We start from the raw sequence: 21411 nt of genomic DNA on the forward strand, positions 1-21411 counted from the left end.
AGATTTATTTGTAACACTATAAGACATATTGAAATAAAAAGATTCAGGACATTTTCTGTTTGGAGCATAACCTGAAAAAGTATAAAAGCAATTATTAATATCTGTTCAATTTAGTGCTTGATATTTCTACTAATTAAGCTGTGCACCTATTCAGACTATTAAATTTTTTATTCCTAAAATTCAGAGTAAACCAAATATGGTAGACACAGAACTAAAAGAAATTTAGGGACCCTGATTCTTCGTCATGTGACATTGGTAAGTTTCTTCCCTCCTTTAGGCCAATGGCTTTCAAATTTTTTTGACTAAGTAATATTGTTTTATGTTTTTTGATCAAATGAAAATACATATTTAAGGAAAGACCCAATAGACACACACTTTATAAAAAAAATTCTTACCCTTCCTAATGATATACATGCTGATGTTTTCTATTATCTTTTATTCTCTTCTGCTTTATTTAGGTGAACATATACATACATACATATATATGTTATAATCAACTAAATTGATTTCACAACACACTAAGGACATAGTTTCTTCTCCTGTGAAAATAGGAAAGTCTTGAGAATCTTGAGTCTTGAACTTTTAGGATCTTTTCAAAACGCTTTAAAAGGCTTTGATTTGCTGGAGCGCCTGGGTGGCTCAGTTGGTTAAGCGTCCGACTTCAGCTTAGGTCATGATCTCACAGTTTGTGGGTTCGAGCTCCATGTCGGGTTCTGTGCTGACAGCTCAGAGCCGGGAGCCTGCTTCAGATTCTGTGTCTCCCTCTCTCTTCTGCTTTTCCCTAGCTCATGCTCTGTCTCTTTCTGTGTCAAAAATAAGTAAAAGGCTTTGATTTGGGTTTTAATTTTCCTCTGCCTTATAACAGTTTGCTAATATGAAAACTTAAAAACAAACAAAAACTAAGAGCTTGCTGAATCACAATTCTTAAACTTTTATTTATTTATTTTAAATTAAGGTTTGGCGTCTGCTTGATTGGTGTTCGGAGGGAGGATAATAAAAACATTTTGCTGAATCCAGGTCCTCGATGTATTATGAATGCTACAGATACATGTTTTTATATTAATATTACCAAAGAAGAGAATTCAGCATTTAAAAACCAAGACCATCAGAAAAAAAGCAATGTATCAAGGTCATTTTATCACGGACCTTCTCGATTACCTGTACATAGCATAATTGCCAGCATGGGTAAGTATAAATAAATTTGAAAATATCATTAGTTTCTTTCTTTAAAAAAGCATAATAAATATACTCCAATGTTTGTTAAAATTTCAACATCAAATTTAGAAACTACTTGTGTATATTATAAATTTGGTGTAGCTGCATATACAGAACAAAGTTTCTAAGCTGTTAAACTGGTAAGAAATGTAGCTAATTCAAAATTGCCAACAATTGTTTCATATTTTTGATTATAATGTGAATACCCAACACTTGTGTCTTTCTTTTGTAAGTTCTGTATCCAGTTATCAACAGAGGCTATTTCAGATATTCACCATTTTTCTCAAAACTCTTCTTCCATCCTCCATCTCAGGATTGAAGTTAGGTTTTATAACCTAGAAGTTAAAAAAAAAAGGAAATAGATCCAGAAAAATAAGAATTTCCTTTAAAATTTGCCACCAAACTACCTACAAGCCCACAAACATTCAGTTTTTGTCACAAGGAAATGTGTCCTTTCTTTTAACATTTAACATTTTAATAGGAATGTCATGACTTATATAGTGGACCCATCTCTTTTACCTCTTCTGGAACCTCACCTGTGTTTTGATTCATCCTCATTACCTAACTTTATTTTTTTTCAAAATCATTGGCTCATTTCTCCTTCCTTTGTTTTTTTCTCTGTCTCTGTCTCTGTGTGTCTCTCTCTTCATAAACACACACACACACACACCCCTGAATCTCTTGGAATGACATCTTCACAGGTAAATTCCTTGAAAGAGTTGTCTTCAGTTGCTGGCTTGTTGTTCCTTCATGCTCTACCCAGTTCAGTCTGAAATCTGCAGTCCTTATATCACTACTCTGACAAAGTCACCACTCTTCTGTTTGTCACTAAATTCATTGAGCATCTTCACAGCATGGGACAGTTTTGACCATGTTCTTCCTGAAACACTCTAGTGCTTTTTCTCTGTATCGTGTACATTCATTTTCCCTAAATAGTCCCATCTGTTCCTATAGATTGATTTGCCTGCCAAAAATTGATGATTCTTTCATGTAAATCATTAACTTAAATTTCTCTTCACAACAACATATTCAACGGTGTACTGGTTATTTCTGTCTGGATGCCTCACAGGAAAAACTAGCACAGCATATTCAAATTGAACCAATCTTTCTGCCATCATGCAAAACCATCTTCCTCCTCTATTTTTTGGCTAAAGAACAGATGACACATTATAATTTATAAAGTCACAATTCTGACTTTTCACTCTTTCTCTCCTCTCATATCTCAGAATTCACCCAATTCTATTAAATCTGATCATTGAGTAACTCCGAGAGTCATTCCCTTCTCTCTTTGTGCGTTGTCTGTATGGTCATGGTCTCAGTCTCCATCATCTTTCCCCTCAACTGCAGGGTCAGTCCCCACAACCTTCTCTCCATGCCTTGGTGCTGTCTTGCATTCTTCTCCACCTTGAAACCAGAGTAATAATTTTTACATAATTTTGATAGTGTCATTGTCCCACATAAATCATTTGAATTGCTTCTTATTGGTCAATGGGAAAAAGAAATCTAAATTTTATAATATCACATGGCTTATAATTTGGATGACCAAAATCTCTTATTCTCATGAGTCAATCCCAGTTTCCCCAGGACAGTTCCAGTTTATATACATTGTCCCGGGTGTAATTATTGAATTCTTGATTCTTAAGAAGATAAATTGCACAGTCACTTTACTTATAAATTTTTTTAATGATTCCATCTTAATTTTCTAGTCCTGTATTTTATCATCCCTTTAATTGCACTCCTAAGTCCCAATCATACTAAATTCCTTTCAATCTTCACTAATGGTTTCTGACCGGTAGACCTTCGCACATGAAGCTTCTTTTGACAGGATCTACTTCCCAGCCTCCAACTTTGCCCTGGTAACAACTTCTAATCCTTTGTATCTCAGTCTCAATATCAGTCTTTCTGAGACATATTCCATGGCTCTACTTGGACTGTATTAGGTAACCCTGTTTGTCATTGACATAGCATATTATCTTTCTTCTACAGTAGTCCTACTCATTATCTTTCCATTATTCACAATTACTTATGGAGTACCTAGTATGTGCTGGAAACTCTTATAAGTATTTATGATAAATTAGTAAACAAATAGACAAAGATCCCTACCTCCCAGAGCTTGCATTCAATCACAGGGAAGACTGGCAATAAATAGCACATAAAAAATAAATTATTTAGTGTGTTAGAAAGTGATGAGTAATAAGAAAAAAGAAAGAGGGAAACAGAGCTAGTAAAAAAAAGTCTATGAATTCTGGAGAGACTGGATTTTTAAATGAGGTGGTTATTGGGCCTTATTGAAAAGGTGACATTTGAGAAAATACTTGAAGAAAATGAGGGAATTAGCTCTGTGCATATCTGGAGGAAGATCAAGTCCCCACTGGGAGCCTAACTGGGCAGTCTGGGACCAGTAAAAAGGTTCTTGTGACTCAAACACAGTGAGGGATAGTGGGGTATAGGAGAATGGGTAGAAGACGTAAAATAAGACAAATTGTGTTGGGGCTTTTAAAGTCAAATTAAAGATTATTGTTTCTACTCTGAGTGAAGGAGGATTCATTGAAAGTTTTAAGCAGAGCAATGGCATGACCTCATCTATGCTAACCTATGTTTTAATACAAACACTTTGGCTGCTATTGAGATTCTTGGTTTGGCCAAAGGATCAGAGTATTATCAAGTGGAAATAGTAAGAAGGAGAAAATTCTGGGTAAACTTTGAAGATAGAATAATTAGGGTTTGCTGATGATTGTAAATAAACTGAGAAAAGAAAACTGTGAAGAACTCCAAGGTTTTCGGTTTAAGCAACTGGAAAAAGGGAATGGCTGTCTATTGAGATAGAGAAGGCTTGGGGGAGTGCAGGTTTGGCTGGGGTCGTGGGGTGGGGGGTGGGGCGGGTAAAAAGTTCAGTTTGGGTCACACTGAACTTCAAATGTTTGTTTGACATTGAGGAAAAGAAGTCACATAGGAAGTTAGACATAAAAGTCTAGAGTTTAGGAAAGAGTTGTATACCGAAAAGGTAAATTTGGGGTTCGTGAGCTTATGTATTATATTTAAAGGCATGAGACTGAACAAGATCATTGATGAAATAAGTATGGACAGAAAAGGGATAAAAACAAAGAGTAAATCCTGCAGGATATCAACATTAAATATCAGGGAGATGAAAAGAAACCAGCAAGAGACCAAGAAGGGGCCATTGGCAAGGTAGTAGGAAAGCCTGGTGAGTGTGTGGTCTTAGAATCCAAATGAATCAAGTGTGTCAAGATACTGGAGTGATCAGCCATGTCTACTGCCACCAATAGTACAAATAACATCAGAATTGAGAACTGGCAATTGAATGTAACAAAATGGTGACCGTTGCTCTTTCATTGGAGTGGTAGCGGAAAACGGCAGATCGGAGGGGTTCATGACAGAATGGTAGAAGACAAATTAGATACGCTAGGTCCAGTGTCTCTCAAAAAGTTTTGCTGCAAAGGGATGCCAAGAAATGACTTTTTTTTTTTAAATTTTTTTTAACGTTTATTTATTTTTGAGACAGAGAGAGACAGAGCGTGAACAGGGGAGGGGCAGAGAGAGAGGGAGACACAGAATCTGAAACAGGCTCCAGGCTCTGAACTGTCAGCACAGAGCCTGACGCGGGGCTCGAACTCACAGACCGTGAGATCATGACCTGAGCCGAAGTCGGACGCTCAACCGACTGAGCCACCCAGGCGCCCCCAAAGAATGACTTTGTAGTCATGGTGGATATACAAGGAAGTGAGGAGGGCAAGGCAATTGGGAATATATTTAAGAGAATGAACATAATGATAGACTGTGGAACTTAATTTAGCTAAGGAAATGAAAAGCCATCTTTGGTTGAAGGAAACTGAAAAGGTAGTGGATTCAAAGATTATAATTCCACTGGGAATTAAAAAGGGTAGAGGTGGAAGGAGAAGAGGTGAAGGTACATATCAGAGAATGAGAGGCCAGAAATAGAGTTTACATGTACTAAATAGTAACTGTCAGATTTAGGGTATGACTGTGAGAGTGAATCGTTAAAGAATGGTGGAAGAAAAGGCCATTAGTGGATGAAGGGACAAGGAACTAAGTTTAGAGTATTGGAAGGATCATCTTCATGTGTAATGAAATATAAATCTATCTACATGCATAAAGAACTTGCTAAGAATGAGGACAGACATTGTACTGGACGGACTAATGCAGGAACTAAACTATCCAAGCATATTCATTTGCACTGATGCAGGTATCGGTTAGTTAGAGAGTTGATTTTAAACAGGATTTGCTTTTGCCAGGAGAATAGGGGAGCAAAAATGTGACAAGGGAGCCAAGAGTGTTTGCTAGCAAATAATCATACTGCTTAAATATGGAGCCTAAGGTGGGTAAGAAGAGAAGACAGAACATGAAAGGAGTAAGGGAGACAATTCAAATTTGGTATCATAAATACAGTTGAAGTTCCAGTGGAGTGAAACCGTAGCTGAAGTTGAGACACAAATAAAAGTGACCTAAAAAGATAGGAAATAGTGGTGGTCAGAGGGTGAATGCAGGAAATGAGTAAAGGGAGCACTGTTGTAATTGGTTATAATAAAATCTAAAGAGTGAATGTGGAAGTGAGGGGGTAAGATAAGGTGAAAAGTGATTTCTTTAGTAAATTCAAGGAAGTGAGATTTTGGATGTGGGAAGGTTTATTTACCTGCATATTTAACACACTGAATGAGGCAGGAAAAGTGTTATGAACTGGATTGTGTCCACCAAAATTCATATGTTGAAATCCTAACCGCACCCCCCCCACCCCCCCGTAACTCAGAATGTGATCTTTATTGGAGCTAAGGTCTTTACAGAGGTGATCAAGGTAAAATGAGATCATTAGGGTGGGCCCAAATCCACTGTGACTGGTGTCTTTATAAGAAGGGGAAATTAGGACACAGAGACACATCAAAGGAAGACAGTGGGAGGAGACATAGGGAGAAGATGGCCATCTACTAGCCAAGAAGTGAGACCTGGAACAGATCATTCCCTCACAGCCCTCAGAAAAAAACCAGTCCTTCGAACACTTGGATTTTGGATGTCTACCCTCCAAAACTATGAGGCAATAAATTTCTGTTTCTTAAGCCAGCCAATTTCTTTGGTTCTTTGTTATGAATGCAATAGTATTGGAGAAACGGACTAGAATCTTTAAGAAATAAGTAGAATGGCATAGTATTAGTTACCAAACAAAGCCATGAAAGATAGCGGTGGTAGAATCTTGAAGGTATGGGATACAAAGCTGGTATTTTCTAAAGGATAAAAGGAAAATGGTTTAAAAGAGACAGTGACAGCACTGAGGGTATTTATCTACCCCCAACCCACCGTTTTAAAGGGGTGACGGGAAAATGTTAGGGAAGAGCCAGGTTTGTTAAGGAAAGGAAATGTTCCAAGAACAGCTTGTTTCTGTAATTGAAACTACTTTCTAAATTGCGTCTTCCCTGCTAGATTCTTTCTCAGGATCGTATCCCTCAGGCCCAGTTTGGTGCCAGGTGTCCGTGTTGGCAGAATAATCAGGAAGTGACCAAATTTCCCTATGTTGGGCAAGAAAATGATAAAGCGGTAGTTGGGGTTATGTGGAGTCAAATATATTTGGAGAATGGAGTTAAAAGATCATGATTCCTTAGGAAGCAGGAGGGGATTTAATTCCCCCAAGAAGAGTAGGGATGAGCTTTATGTAAATGGAGGTATGTTTGTTTGCTTCTAAGCAGAAATAAAGGAATAAAAGTTTGGTGAAATTTTCATGTTTGTTTAAAGTCAGGGAATTGAAGGGTTTTTTCTACATTAAGTTCTGTTTTCTCCCTGAATATGGCACTGTGGTTATCTGCAGAGGATAAATAATATACATATGATTTTATTTTAATGTTTTAATGTTTATTTATTTTTGAGAGAGAGAGGGAGAGACAGAGTGCGAGCAGGGGAGTGTGCAGAGAGAGAAGGAGACACGATCCAAAGCAGGCTCCAAGCTCTGAGCTGTCAGCACAGAGCCCGATGTGGGGTTCAAACTCACAGACCCCAAGATCATGACCTGAGCCTAAGTCAGACGCTTAACCGACTGAGCCACCCAGCTGCCCCTATACATATGAATTTTAACTCAGAATCTTAGGATATAAATCATGTATTGCTTTTCTTTATTTTTGTAAGTCAAATATATAAAATTTAATTTTTAATCAATTCCAGACTTAATAGAAAATTTAATCTCATTTTCTCTAGGGTCCCTATTCACCCCTCCCCCAAAGAGAATGAGTTATAACTCATTAGTCCTTATTTATGATGCTAAAATTTTGGGCGAGTGTATAGTTTCTGATGGCAACCACCTTTACCTTCGCTCTGATATTGGAATCGCTGAGTGCTGGTAGCCACATCTCTTTCTCAGAAACAGCAGTTCTAAATATGTTCATATATGCCCCTCACACAAAGGCTTCCCCACTGACTACAGACACACTAGGCTTCCCGTCCCTTTAATCTGAGTATGTGCATATGAAGAGGTACCAGTCTATGAAACTTGACCCCCAGAATTTATTTGAATTTTGAGGAATTCTCAAATATTCTCACTAGACTTGTGCTACCAACCCTCACCCTCAAAAACATTCTGTTCATCTGTCTTTCTGTGAAGACTTGTAGTTGCCTCAGAGGTTTTAGAAATCAGTTGCTGACCTCTCTTTCCATGGTACAAGGAAAGCGATGCTAAAATCCATTAGTTTTATTTCCCCTTTAAAAATGCCTGCTGAGATAGTAAAGGAGGCGGCAAGGTCAGGTTTGAGAGAAGTGGAGAGTGTTTTAATAGATGATTCAGATGGGACAAAGTGAGGTCTAAGGGCTTTTAGAAAGATGACGAGGTATCACTGGGTGCATACATGAAGTGAGTGGTAGTCAAACATGATGGCATCTATCAGGTAGATTGTATTATTTTCTTCAGAAGGGTAGAGACGTCAACTTTCCACAAATTGGTGTTTCAATTGATTTCAAAATTCCAATACAAAAAGTCCCAAAGGAATTCCTTTCTTCTGTTTACTGTTGAGTACCTCAAGTATTCAAAAGCCTTAAGCTATTTGGGTTTGCTGTTCCTGCTGTCTCAGGGTATTTCCACAGCTCCTGCATTTGCACTCACTCTTGTCACTATTGTCTTTCCCGTCAAAAATCAAAAGTCATGGGGCACCTGGGTGGTTCAGTCGGTTAAGCGTCCAACTTCAGCTCAGGTCATGATCTCGCGGTCCCTGAGTTCAAGTCCCGCGTCAGGCTCTGTGCTGACAGCTCAGAGCCTGGAGCCTGTTTCAGATTCTGTGTCTCCCTCTCTCTGACCCTCCCCCATTCATGCTCTGTCTCTCTCTGTCTCAAAAATAAATAAATGTTAAAAAAAAATTAAAAAAAAAATCAAAAGTCATGACTTCAGAGTAACCTTCCTTACCACCTGGTGAAAAGTTCATACATCCTCCTGCTCCCAACCCCACTGTTCTTTTTCACATCATTTGTTTTATGTTCTGCATGGTATTTATCATTATCTAAAAGAGTTTTTTCCCCCATTTATTTGTCTACTTGGTTATTTTAAAGATAAATAGTTATATGTGGAAACATTGTCTCACTCCCTGCATATCCAAAGTGCCTAGGTTAGGTGCTTGCCATGCGGTGATTACTCAATAAATATTTGTTGAATAAATATAAAATATTAATGGTTCCAATATAAAAAAGTGGTTACAAATCAACAAGAGAATAATAACAAAATGAGGGGAAAGATATAATGAGAAATACACAATATTGCAAAGGATAAAAATTCTTTTTATTAATTTTAAATAAATGTAAATTGAAACAAGGTATTTTTTTCACTTTAAATTCCTAAATATTTCAGGATGTCACAAGTCTTATGTTTTGTGCAATAGAGCTAGACTCAGCAAATACACTTCTGCACAAATGCACAATTTTTTTTTAATCCATGTAGGTAAGAAATGCCCACGTGAGAAAGAAATAACTTTGAGATTAAGGGATAAACAATAATATGTTCCCTGGTTATACTGGTTGTATTTTTATCATTAAATGGTTGATTCTCATACAGATGGCAAATGTTTTGATGGATTTTTATGTTTCATTGTTGCAGGTACGGTGGCTATAGACTTGCAAGACACAAGCTGTAGATCAACAAGCGGCCCCACCCTGTCTCTTCCTACAGAGGGAAGCAAAGAAATCCGAAGACCTAGCATTGCCCCCGTTTTAGAGGTTGCAGATACATCATCTATTCAAACATGTGATCTTCTAAGTGACCAATCAGAAGATGAAACTACACCAGATGAAGAAATTTCTTCCAACTTAGAGTATGTTTAGATAGTCTAAATTGTAAGATTTACTGGGATTTGTGCTACTATGAGACATTAATGTCCTTACCTTTTGGACATCTTAGAATCAATTCTACATACTTCTACCAAAACATCCTTCCTACTAGCCAATATCTCTGTTATATAAAAATAGAAAATATTTTAAGACGTCAAATTTCTGGCTTCAACATATATTTCCAGGCTCCATGTTCTCTCAATTATCTGTTATCCTCAAAGAAGAAAATACATAAATCGGTATTTTCATGCTATAAGATGCATTTTCATGATTGTATGTTTTTGTTAATTATATTGTACTCTCTAAACTTTATATCCTTCCATGTCGATATTGAAGTTCAGTTATTAAATGACATGTAATGGAGCTTTCTTCCATTAAGCTTCCCTTCCAAATCTTAGCATTTCAGCAGTCTTTTGCATATGATATACGTCAATAATATTTTGAATGCATGGATAAAGGATGTACTTGTGCTCTTTACTGTGCTTCCATAACACATAGGGCCAATGTACATGCTATTAGTCACATTTTAGCCTTCAGTAGGGTTTGTTTACTTGTCTTCATCACATATTATATTGCTATTTCTTGAGGAAAGCACAGTGGTCAACAGTCTTGACTATGGAGTCTGAAAGAATTTGTTTCTCATGGCAGTTCCACCTTATACTGGTTATGTACAAATGACTTTGATTAAACAATCTGAATCACAGTGCCTATATCTATAAAGTGAGTATAATTGCAGCTTCATGATGTTCATATGAAGTTTAATTGAGATAATGGAGAAGTGCTTATGACAATGCTTTGTGCAGATTAAGCATTCAATGAGTAATAATTACTAGGAGGTATAGCAGGGCTAGTAGTAGTGTCAATGGTAACACCATTCACATACTGCTCCTGATATCTTTCATACAATAGATGTTCAATTAACATTGATGTTAATGTCGAATTGAACTAAAATAGCCTGAAATACAATTGAAACTTAAAAAAATCCTTCTTTTAATCATTTACACTTTAAAAAAATTTATTACAGGGAAGTTTGATGTGCCTACAGAACACAATGCACTCTCCAAGAAATCAATAGTACTTAAATATAGTTATGAAATATTTGATGGGAACAAGGAGGTTTGAGTGCCAGGATTTTCCTAGAAATTACTTTGTGTGCTGTGATTGAAATTCTTTCCTTGCATGTGCTTTTGAAAAGTTTGAGAGGTCGAATTTTTTTATTTTTAGAAAACGGAAAAAGATGATGAAGTAAAAGTGGAGATTATCAGGTTCTAAATTTGCAAAATGGGCACCTTTTTACCCTCCTAGCTAATAATGTCTGGAAAACAGTTTAAACTAGGTTTGAAATTTGGTTTAGAAGGTAAATTTTTACTGAGAAAACAGTTTTCATATTGGATAAAGGGATTTTGCCTCTACTAAATTTTATTTCTTAATAAATAAATAGTTCTTTTTTCTGCTGCTGCTACTTTTTGATAGTTTTATTTTGAAAATCAGTACAGCCGTGATGTACAAGTGGCTATTTTCATGAAGTCAGCAAACAAATGAATGTTTTTGATAATATTTTAAGGAAGATTCCAACAATATTGTTTTTGGTGAATGTTTGAGTGATTAAATCAACTGTTTACTCCTTTGTGATTATGCATCCAGGACTAATGAGTATTGATGAAGTAAATCATAATAAGTCATTTTGCTTTAGGGGCGCCTGGGTGGCTTAGTCGGTTAAGCGCCTGACTTTGGCTCAGGTCATGATCTCATGGTTCGTGGGTTCAAAACCCGCATCAGGCTCTGTGCTGACAGCTTGGGACCTGGAGCCTGCTTCCAGTTCTGTGTCTCCCTCTCTCTCTGCCCTTCCCCCACTCACGTTCTGTCTGTCTCTCAAAAATGAATAAACGTTAAAAATTTTTTTTTAGAAAATAAGTCCTTTTGCTTTAAATGTGTTTTATAAAAAATAATGGTCATATTTTAAAAAGTCTATCTAAATTTTTAAACCGAGGATTGGCAAACTTTTTGTACAGGAACCAGCTAGTAAATATTTTAGACTTTATGGGCCCTATCTGGCTGTACACACCCAGCTATTTTTGACACATGAAAGCACCCATTGACAATACATAAAATGAATGAGTATGGCTGTGTCCTAAAGAAACGTTACTTGTGGATACTTACGTTTTAATTTCATAATATTTTATGTGACATGAAATATTATTCTTTTGTCTTTTTTCAACCATTTATTTTTTAAAGCTTTTTCCAATCCTTTAAAATAAAAAACAAAACAAAACACTTTTAATTCACAAAACTAGCTGATGGGCCAGACATGGTCCATGGGTCCTGGTTTGCTTATCCTTATTATAAATCCTTTCTTTATCAAAACGTAATTGCAACAAAAAGAGTTGCATCTAACTTTATGAAAATCGAGGGGTATGGCTATAACTTAATGGTCCAGCTTTGTGTGTTTTGTTCAAGGCAATTCAAATATTTCATATTATTTTACAGATATGCTAAAGGCTACCCACCTTACTCTCCATATATAGGAAGTTCACCCACTTTTTGTCATCTCCTTCATGAAAAAGTGCCATTTTGCTGCTTAAGACTAGACAAGGTAAGTAATTGTTATTTTCTCCAAAACTGAAATTATGGCATTTTGTAATTACATATATTTAAATAATTTTGTATAATCTTTTGACTAAAATATGTTTAAAGAGCATTATCTTTTCAAATGTAAATGTAATACATAAAATGGTGAATTGTACTTTCTTAACTGAACTGAAGATTACCCAAAAACTCTACTCTTCTACTAAAATACCCAATGATTCAGCCAGTCATCTTGTTAAGGAAAAAACAAAGGTGCCAAAATCTCAAAGTTATGAATTTTCCACATCCAAAGTCTCTCAAAATTACTTTGGCCAAATGGGCACTATTTATTTTGCCAGGTATTTTTGCCTCAAAACTTAATGTGCGATTGCTTACATGGTAAAATTAGCTGATCTATGTGTTAGCCACAAAGGTTCATTATTGATTAGACTGAAAGCTAATATCTGTGTCGTGGTTAATATCTCCTTTCCTAAAGATTTTACTATAGTTCTTGGTTCCTGTCTGGATGTTCCAAAGAAACCATTCAAAACAGAAAGATTCCAAGAAGGCGAGCATTTTTAAATCTCTTTCATGATATGGCCAATTGGCATGACCTGTATAAGAGCTTGTTCTCTTGATGAATAAGAAAGCAGATAAAAAGAAGATTCTCAACTGCCCCTCCACCTCCTAGAAATTAAAATGCCACTAATTCTAACCAGGAATTTTACTGTAAATTTTGGAGTTAATGGGTGTTAAAATCTGCTTACAGGCTTTGGAATTTGGGCAAATAACTTCACCATTAAATTTCAGTTTCCACATCTGCAAAATGTTTGTAATTTTAATATGAGCCTCATCGGGTTCTTTTGAGAATTCTATAACTTAGTGTGTGTAGAATGCTTTTAACATAGTGCCTGGAAGTTAATAAATGACTAGGCACTTAATGCATTCTGTTAGTATTCTTGCTACTATTACTTTTTTGTGTAATAAACATCATGAGTCTTGGCTATTACTGTCATTCTTGAGGAAGATTAGCAGAACATTAGAAAATTTCTGCCTTTATCATTCTGAAGCTTTTTTTTGTAAATCTTTGTCATTGCTTCCAAATATTCATCTGGGTCCATTAAGATGGACAGTTCCATCTCTCAACGCCTTTTTCTTTTGTTCTTGTTTTAATTTACCGTGTGCAGTATTTGATAGTACTCTCTGTGTATTTTTGGTAACAGTAATAAATCTTAAGCTTCAGGACTCTTCACCTGTATCGACCCTTTCTAAGAACCTGTGACTAATTTTTTTAGTTTATGATATTTGTGTTATTTTCCTTAAAGAACATTCCCCAAGAAACAGAAGCTTTAGGCCCCACAAAACCTGGATTCACTTCTTGTACCATTTTAGTTTTTAACACACAGTTCAAGAGAAAAAACGTACTGGGAGACCAAAGAGGGGAAATGATTTATCCCCAAGCAGGACAACTGATATAACTGAAAAGTTAAGCTTTCAGAGATACAGATTGATGAACAATAGAGGGTCCTTTAAAACTAAAGACTGAACTGTCTCTCTACCATATAGAGAAGGCAAAGTTTCTGAATGTTGCTGACTAGCTGTGACATCTGGTAGTATCATATATTTATTTAGCATTAGGCTGGCTGGAGGTGGCGGTCTGCTCCATAAAGGAATGCCTACTTTGTAATTAGGAGATGGGGTTGGGCAGCCAATCCTACTGCATCTGTGAAGTGTGAGTGGGGATTATGTTGCCCAGTTCATTCTGCATCAGCATCAACAAGCTGGTTCCTGATCAAGGTTTATCAACACTAAATTCCTTGTTTTCTCCTTTTTGTTTTCTTATTAATTGAGCTACTTCTTCTTAAAAAAAATTTTTTTTGATGTTTATTTATTTTTGAGAGAGAGAGACAGAGCACGAGTGGGTGAGGGGCAGAGAGAGAGAGGGAGACAGAATTCAAAGCAGACTCCAGGCTCCAAACTCTCAGCACACAGCTGGACACAGGGCTTGAACGCACAAACCGTGAGATCATGACCTGAGCTGAAGTCGGACACTTAACTGACTGAGCCACCCAGGTGTCGCTAATTGAGCTACTCCTAAATTAGTTCTTTTTTTTCTCATTTTACCTCATAAATCTTCAAGTTCTTAATAGTCTCAACATCACCTGTCACTCTTCCCTTTCCACGACCTCTTTGTGAGTGACCTCATTCCTTCATATGGTTGCAGATCCTACTTATATTAGTAAATCTTCAATCATACTTCCAATGAAGGCTTATTGCTCCCTCCTTTTTAAAACAATTTCCCCTTTCTCCATTCTTTTTTATACCTTAAACCTTCCTTCTGGATTCATTTTTCTACTTCCTAGATTATAGCTTTTAGAAATTCTCTTACTAAGGTCCTATCAGTGTTAAATTCTGTCAATTTCAGTTTCCCTACAAATATTCTTAATCTTAAAAGATAGTTTTGTTGGGTGTCCAATTCCAAGCTATGAGTTTTCTTTTTCCTTTAAGCACATTGGGATTTTATTTACTGCCTTATGGGCTCCATGTTGCTTTTGAGAAGTGGCCATCATCCTAGTTCCTATTCCCTGTGGAGAGTCTCTGTTTTCTGTTTGGCTGGTTTTAAGATCTTGTCATTGCCTTGGTTGTTCTGCACTTTTATTACCATGCATATGAAGCTGGATTTTTATTTATTATTTGACTGAAGTTTTGAGTATTTCATTAATGCTAGAAAATCCTCAGTCAGTATTTACTTGAATAGGGCTTCTTTCTGATAATTTCATTTTCAGGCATCTTGTTTAAATGTATGTTAGACACTGTCACACTGTTTTCCAAATATCTTCATTTTTTCTTACTACTTTATATCTCTTTCCTTCTCACATTCTGAGTAGTTACTTCAACTCTGCCCTGCAGTTGACCCCATTCATATGCATCAAATGTGTAATATTACCCAGCTTTTGAGTTTTTATTTTTAATTAATATACTTTTTAGTTCTAAAAGAGAATATATGCATTTCTTAACTTTTTTTTAATGTTTATTTTATTTTTGGGAGAGAGAGAGCATGAGTTGGGGAGGGGCAGGGAGAGAGGGAGACACAGAATCTGAAACAAGTTCAAGGCTCTGAGCTGTCAGCACAGAGTCCAATGTGGGGCTCAAACTAGGGAATGGTGAGATCATGCCTAGGCCGAAGTCAGAGGCTTAACCAACTGAGCCACCCAGGTGCCCCAAATATATGCATTTCTCTTAACATCTAACTGAGTATTTTAAATAATCTCTTCTTATTTGTTCATACTTTAAATGTTCTCTTTTATTTCTTTAAATACAGTAATCGTGTTCGTTTTATATTCTGAATCTAATAACATCAATAATTTGTAGTCTTTGTGAGTCTAATTCTATCATTTATTGTTTCTGTTGACTCATGGTGCCTTGTTCCCAACAGCATTTTGTAATTTTTTATTAAAGAATGAAGGTAGAGAATATTCCAGAATTGGTGATGAACCAACAGAGAATCAACTAATCTCAACCCAAATAAACAAACTCACATAGAGACATAGATAGATGAAAAAGCAGAACACTAAAGGAGTTCTCCATGCAGATAATTTAGTTTAAAAGAACCTTGGTTTAATACTGCTATGTCTATTAAGTACCAGCCCCCTAGAAAATAGCAAAATACCCTGAGGGCAACAATGAGTTTTGATAAAGTATTGCTATTGTTTTTGTTGTTATTACCAGTAGTAGAATTGTACTTTTGTGTATTTCTATCATTATCTCGACAGCTCAGATATACAGTTATATAATTAAGGATTTTGTTTTGTTTTGTTTTGCTTTTTTGTTTTTTAACAACAAAGAAAATGCTTTTTCCATATTCGTCCCTTTAGATATTCAGTACTTGGAATGTTCAAAGGTTATTTAATTATGCTATTTCTGGCAATGAAAGTCAGAAGTAGATTTTTCCCAGCATTATTGAGATATAATTGACAAATAACAATTGCATATATTCAAGGTATATATAACATGATGTTTTGCTATCCATACACATTATGATAATTTTTAAATATAGATACCCAGATGTCATCTAGTAGTAAGTTTCAGTTTCCAGTAGAACATGTGTGCACACATATTGCTGACTTTTTCTTCCTCTACATCATGCTACACACCCGCAATCATTTGTCTTGGCATGCACACCTTTGTTTCCTGAAGCAGGCTGGAGAACGGCATAGAAAAATGTAACTATTTTCAAATTTTTTATAAAATAAGGGATTTACTAGGTTAACTTAACTTTACTTTTCCATATATCCTAAATTTTTTCACCAAATTTTAGTGGAGTGTAAAAATGGCATTTCTTTGTATAATTTTTCTTCTCTAGAGTTGCCAGCATAACTACTATGAGGACGCAAAAGCCTATGGATTCAAAAATAAGCTAATTATAGTTGCAGCTGAAACAGCTGGAAATGGATTGTATAATTTTATTGTTCCTCTCAGGGCATATTATAGACCAAAGAAAGAACTTAATCCCATAGTACTGCTATTGGATAACCCGTAAGTATATTTTAAAATACCCAAACAAGACAAAGAGTTTTTAACATTATATCAAAAATAATTTACTTTAATTTGCTTAGAATATTTTAAATCAGATACATTATGGCACATGATTCATTGGGAGGTATATTTTGTGCTAAAACAATCACTGAGTATGGTTATGTTTCACAAATACTACTTGAAACATCACTGGAGCACTCTGAGCATCTTATTTAAGACTATTTTGCAAGTTGTTATCACTCAATATCAATGGGAAAGACGCCATTGAAATAATTCAGTTATTTTCTTTAAGTTAATCAGCTAGCCTGGAAAATTTCTGCCAAAACTAGACAAATTTCTTGTCTTTTGAAAGAACCATTAATTATCAGCTAAGCATATTAATGATCCATTCTTATGTGATAGTATGATACATAATTATAAGTTATTATGATTCTTCCACTGTTAAAACATACATTCTATACCATAACATGAATAATTAATGCTTTACCATGTTCATGTATTTTGAAAACGTGGGATTGATATACTCTTGTGAGATAAGACTACTTAAGCATTTCACAATCCTTATGCAAATATAAATGTGGGTCACTGAATGTTACGGTCAAACCCATTGTGTCCTAAAATTATGATATTCCTCTCTGTGACTCAAAATTGGTGGCAGATGGTTCTTAGATCAATACCATATTTTAGGATCCTCCAACTCTCCTCTTAAATTCCAAAGTGATACAAAATTTCAGGATAAACTAAATGAGGCCAAAATCTGTTGCCTTGTTCTGCCTTTAAAATTTATCAAAAGAAGTTTTTCAAAATAGAAATATCTTTCCACTATTTTGACTTAGTGACATTGTTTATTCTGAATATACCAATATCAAGACACTCATTGATGTGTCTTTTTTAGCATCATTATTGCAATGATAACTCTAAAAATTGAGAACACTCTAGAGGTTTCAGATGAAGAATTTTCAGGTATGATGACTCAGTGACTTTCCTGTTATCACTTTGGCATCCAAGGAAAGATTAGGTAAATTTAGGGCAGGTATGGGGGAGCAGAAACTTGGATTTGATGTCAGAAGAAATTAAAGCTTAATGAAACAAATCTTAGGAGGTTGGAAGTTGGGTTGCGGAATGGGTATGGCAATGGAGTGGTTGTAAAACACCTCCAAGGCCTTTGAATATATCCCTAATTCTAGAACCTCTTTGGCAGGAAGTTCTAAGGGACTGGTTGAACTGGCACACAAGAAATGCTCATTTGGCCCTGTGAATTGTAACACATCAGGTTTTGGCTCTTTGTGCTTTTGGTGTGTTTGTTCCCTTAGAGATAGTATTTAAGGTAGGTGCATTTTCAAATTGATTGCCTTAGAACATCCTCATCTTGTATGGCTTGGATCGAAGTGGATCAACTGAGGCCCCAGAATACAGAGAGAAAGATAGGAAGAGGCTTGAAAAAGAAGTATCCCTGTGGTAAAGCAAGGGGTAAAAACTGACCTTTCCCCTGCTTTACGTTATTTCAAGGTAAAATTTCTTGTTCTAATGTGTAAATCTAATTGGGTTCCTGGACCCAGTTTCAATGTGTGTATGTGTTGGTGGGTGGTTTCCCACACCCCAGCAAGCAATACCTGAGACCAGCTGGGTGTCCTACAATTCAAGTCAATTCTAACACTACTGTCTGGGTTAAGGGTTCCACAGGTTAAGAATTCAGTCCTACAAGATTACTTCCTCCATTCAGAAGCCAATCACAAGCTCAGCTTATCATCTGTGTTTCTGCCCAACCAGCTATAGACTGGAGGTTCCAGTGACCCCCTCCTTGGACTTGAGGTGCTACTCACAAGTCCAGGTTGATAGCTATATTTCTTTCTTTTTTTTTTTTTTAAGTTTTTTTTTTTTTTGACAGAGAGAGAGAGAGAGCACAAGTGGGGGAGGAACAGAGAGAGAGAGAGAGAGAGAGAGAGAGTCAGTCTCAAGCAGTCTCCACACTGTTAGCACAGAGCCCAACATGGGTTTCAACCCACGAACCATGAGATCATGACCTGAGCCAAAATCAGGAGTCAGACATTTAACTGCCTGAGCCATTTAGGTGCCCCTTTAGCTATACTTTTGACCAACAGACTAGAAATCAGAGTTCCCTACTCAAGTTCCATTAATTTCCTAGAACAGCTCATAGAACTCAAAGAAATGTTTACTTCCTGGATTACTGGTTTACTATAAAAAGATATAACTCAGGAACAGCCAGATGGAGTTGATGCATAGGGCAAGGTATGGGGAAAGGGCATTGAGTGTCCACACCCTGTCTGAAGGCACCACTATTGCCAAATGTTCATGGGTTTACCAACCTAAAAGTTCCTCAGACTCCTTCATTTGGGTTTTTATGGAGGGGTCATTACATAGGTAGGCATAATTGGTCAAATCATTGGTCACTTGTTGTTGAACTCAAACTCCAGCCCCTCTTCCCTTCTCAGAAATCAGGGTATGGGACTAAAAGTTCCAACCCTGTATTCATGGTTTGTTCCCCTGACAACAAGCCCCCAAAAGAGGTGGTTCCCAGAAGTCACCTCATTAATATCAACCTGGTTGTGATGGAAAGGGGCTTGTTATGAATAACAAGACACCCATTGTACATCTATGGTTCTGAAGTGATATAGGAACTGAGGACAAGAGAACAAACATTATGACAAAAAATGTTCCCATTCTCCTTTCCTCAGGAAATTCTGAGGGTTTTGGGAGCTATGATCCAAGAATCATGGATGATCTGAATGTCCAAATATATATTTCTTATAAGTCACGATATTACACCTCCCAAAAGAATCCGTATCTCTAAATTTTGGAGTGGTGTTTACTCCATGGAATAGAGATGGACGTTTCTCTGTTTTAATATCTAGTCTTATTAGGTAATCCCATGTCAGCATCATTAATCCTCCTGTGTCTACCTTATTATCCCATTGAGCAGGTGGCAGGGTCTAGAGTTCCTTCATGTGTGTGTCTTATGTAGATTTTTGAATGGTTATATCTAAATCAGTCCCTTTTTGTTTAGTTCTGAATAAATAAGTTGCCAAAATGCCCAATTACTGATGGATTGGTTGAATGATTGATTTGTAATTTAGAGTTATAAAAACAATTGGTCGTTTTTATAGTCTTAATTCCTAAATCTGGTCAATCATGGAAAAACCTGAAAACTCTGTTCCTCTTAATTATTGGAAAACTGGTCAGTATTTCCACATAAATCTAGATGCAGCTTTTATTAGAGAGAGTATTTTGTCTGAATGAGACCATAGAGATCCTTTAATAAAGTCAATATTCTTTACTTCTACCCTCTGTTCATAACAGTAATAATTGTTGAGCACTTATTGCCTGTCAGTCATCATACTGGACACTTTTATTTTACATTTGTTCCCCTTAGAAATATATCTATATCGTATACTGATGATTTATCCTCAGAGAGATGTACCAAGCAGCTTAAAATCTCAAAGTTTAGAAGTTACAATGATAACATTTAAATAAACCAGCTTGTGTCACTTGGTTACAGTACTCTTAATTTATAGACAAGGAAAAACAGACCAAAGAAGTTAAATGACTATTCCAAGGTTAGTTCTAGGATTAGAACCTTCTATGTAATTCATACTTCATTGTTCTTTCAACTATATGATGTTGCTTAACTTACAGGTTTTTAACATATGCAAAAAATACAGTGCGAATTCTTTTTAGAAACAGTAATATATTTTAACTGGATTATTTTGCATTAAAATTTTTTTGCTTTCCTAATAACTTACATTTTGGAATCCAATTATTCCCATGATGTTTTTTTGTTAGATGACTTTTGTAGGGTTTGACTTTTCTTTCAAAGTGTTATGATGAAAGTACATGCTGTAATGTTTATTAGCTTCCTGAGTCCTTCCCAAAAGTGATGTCTAACATTTTTATTTGTTGTCCTCTGCTCTTTTGGCCAAGAATGAGGAAACGAAAACTAAACACTAATAAATAATGTTCCAGGAAGTTTTATGCAATCCTTTTTTTTTCAAACAATGAAATGTTTGTTGCTCTGCCATGACTAGTATTTTGTAATCTATCCTACAATGTTACAAAGAAATATGATGCTTTTCTTCTTCAACATATTTCCATGTTATAAGAATATGTATGCTAAGAATTGTATATACTTTTTTAAGTATTAGTTAGTTTAGTGGGTTTTGACTTTGTTTTAAATTCACATGAGTATTGCTGAAAATAGTATTCAGTACGTGGCTATTTAAGTTGAAAAAACAATTAATTCAATATAACAAATAAACAATAACAGATGTCATAAGTATGGGATTTTAAGATGTAAATTAAATTGATAATATTCCCAAACATAATATGTCAAAATAAGTTTTCATAATGTTTCCAAATAGAAAGACTTGTGGATCTCATCTGATAACTTAATGAAACCCAGTCACAATGGAAAAGATCCTGCCCTTGATACTGGCTCATTAGAGCTGGTCTTGATTCTAATTGGTTGGCCATCTGTTTTGTTTGGTCTCTTGTTGTGCTATGCTGATCTTAAATATTTCGATGACCACCACAACCTTCAAGGTCATCTAGTCATCTGATAATACCATTTCATAAAAGAGATGGAGACAAGAGTCAAAAACTTTGGAATATATTGCCCAAAGCTACACAAAGTTGAAGTGCAAGATCCAGGCTTATGTTCCCAAATTTTTACATCTTCTTTCTACAATCCTTTTAGTGCATCAATCTTCTTTTCATATATAGTGTCCAGTAAACTTCAGCTTATTTTAAAAGCAA

The 21411-nt window shown here is 35.8% G+C and overlaps 1 protein-coding gene and 1 long non-coding RNA gene across 4 annotated transcripts in view; one reads left to right on the forward strand and one right to left on the reverse strand.

The window, feature by feature from the left end:
• KCNT2 (potassium sodium-activated channel subfamily T member 2) overlaps positions 1-21411 on the forward strand; it is a 359890-nt gene that overhangs the window by 254473 nt on the left and 84006 nt on the right. For all 3 annotated transcript variants that reach the window (XM_042925448.1, XM_042925450.1, XM_042925449.1), the window contains 4 exons: positions 956-1185; positions 9311-9524; positions 12028-12133; positions 16469-16641. In XM_042925448.1, the coding sequence (XP_042781382.1) occupies positions 956-1185; positions 9311-9524; positions 12028-12133; positions 16469-16641 (723 nt within the window). The remainder of the gene's footprint in view (positions 1-955; positions 1186-9310; positions 9525-12027; positions 12134-16468; positions 16642-21411) is intronic.
• LOC122211914 lies at positions 794-20422 on the reverse strand. Its single transcript, XR_006198900.1, has 3 exons — positions 20403-20422; positions 1491-1550; positions 794-803 (listed from the first exon to the last, which is right to left on the reverse strand). It is a non-coding gene; the product is annotated as an uncharacterized LOC122211914 (long non-coding RNA).

Source organism: Panthera leo, chromosome F3 (assembly GCF_018350215.1).
Source record: "Panthera leo isolate Ple1 chromosome F3, P.leo_Ple1_pat1.1, whole genome shotgun sequence".
In the NCBI taxonomy this organism is placed as follows: domain Eukaryota; kingdom Metazoa; phylum Chordata; class Mammalia; order Carnivora; family Felidae; genus Panthera; species Panthera leo.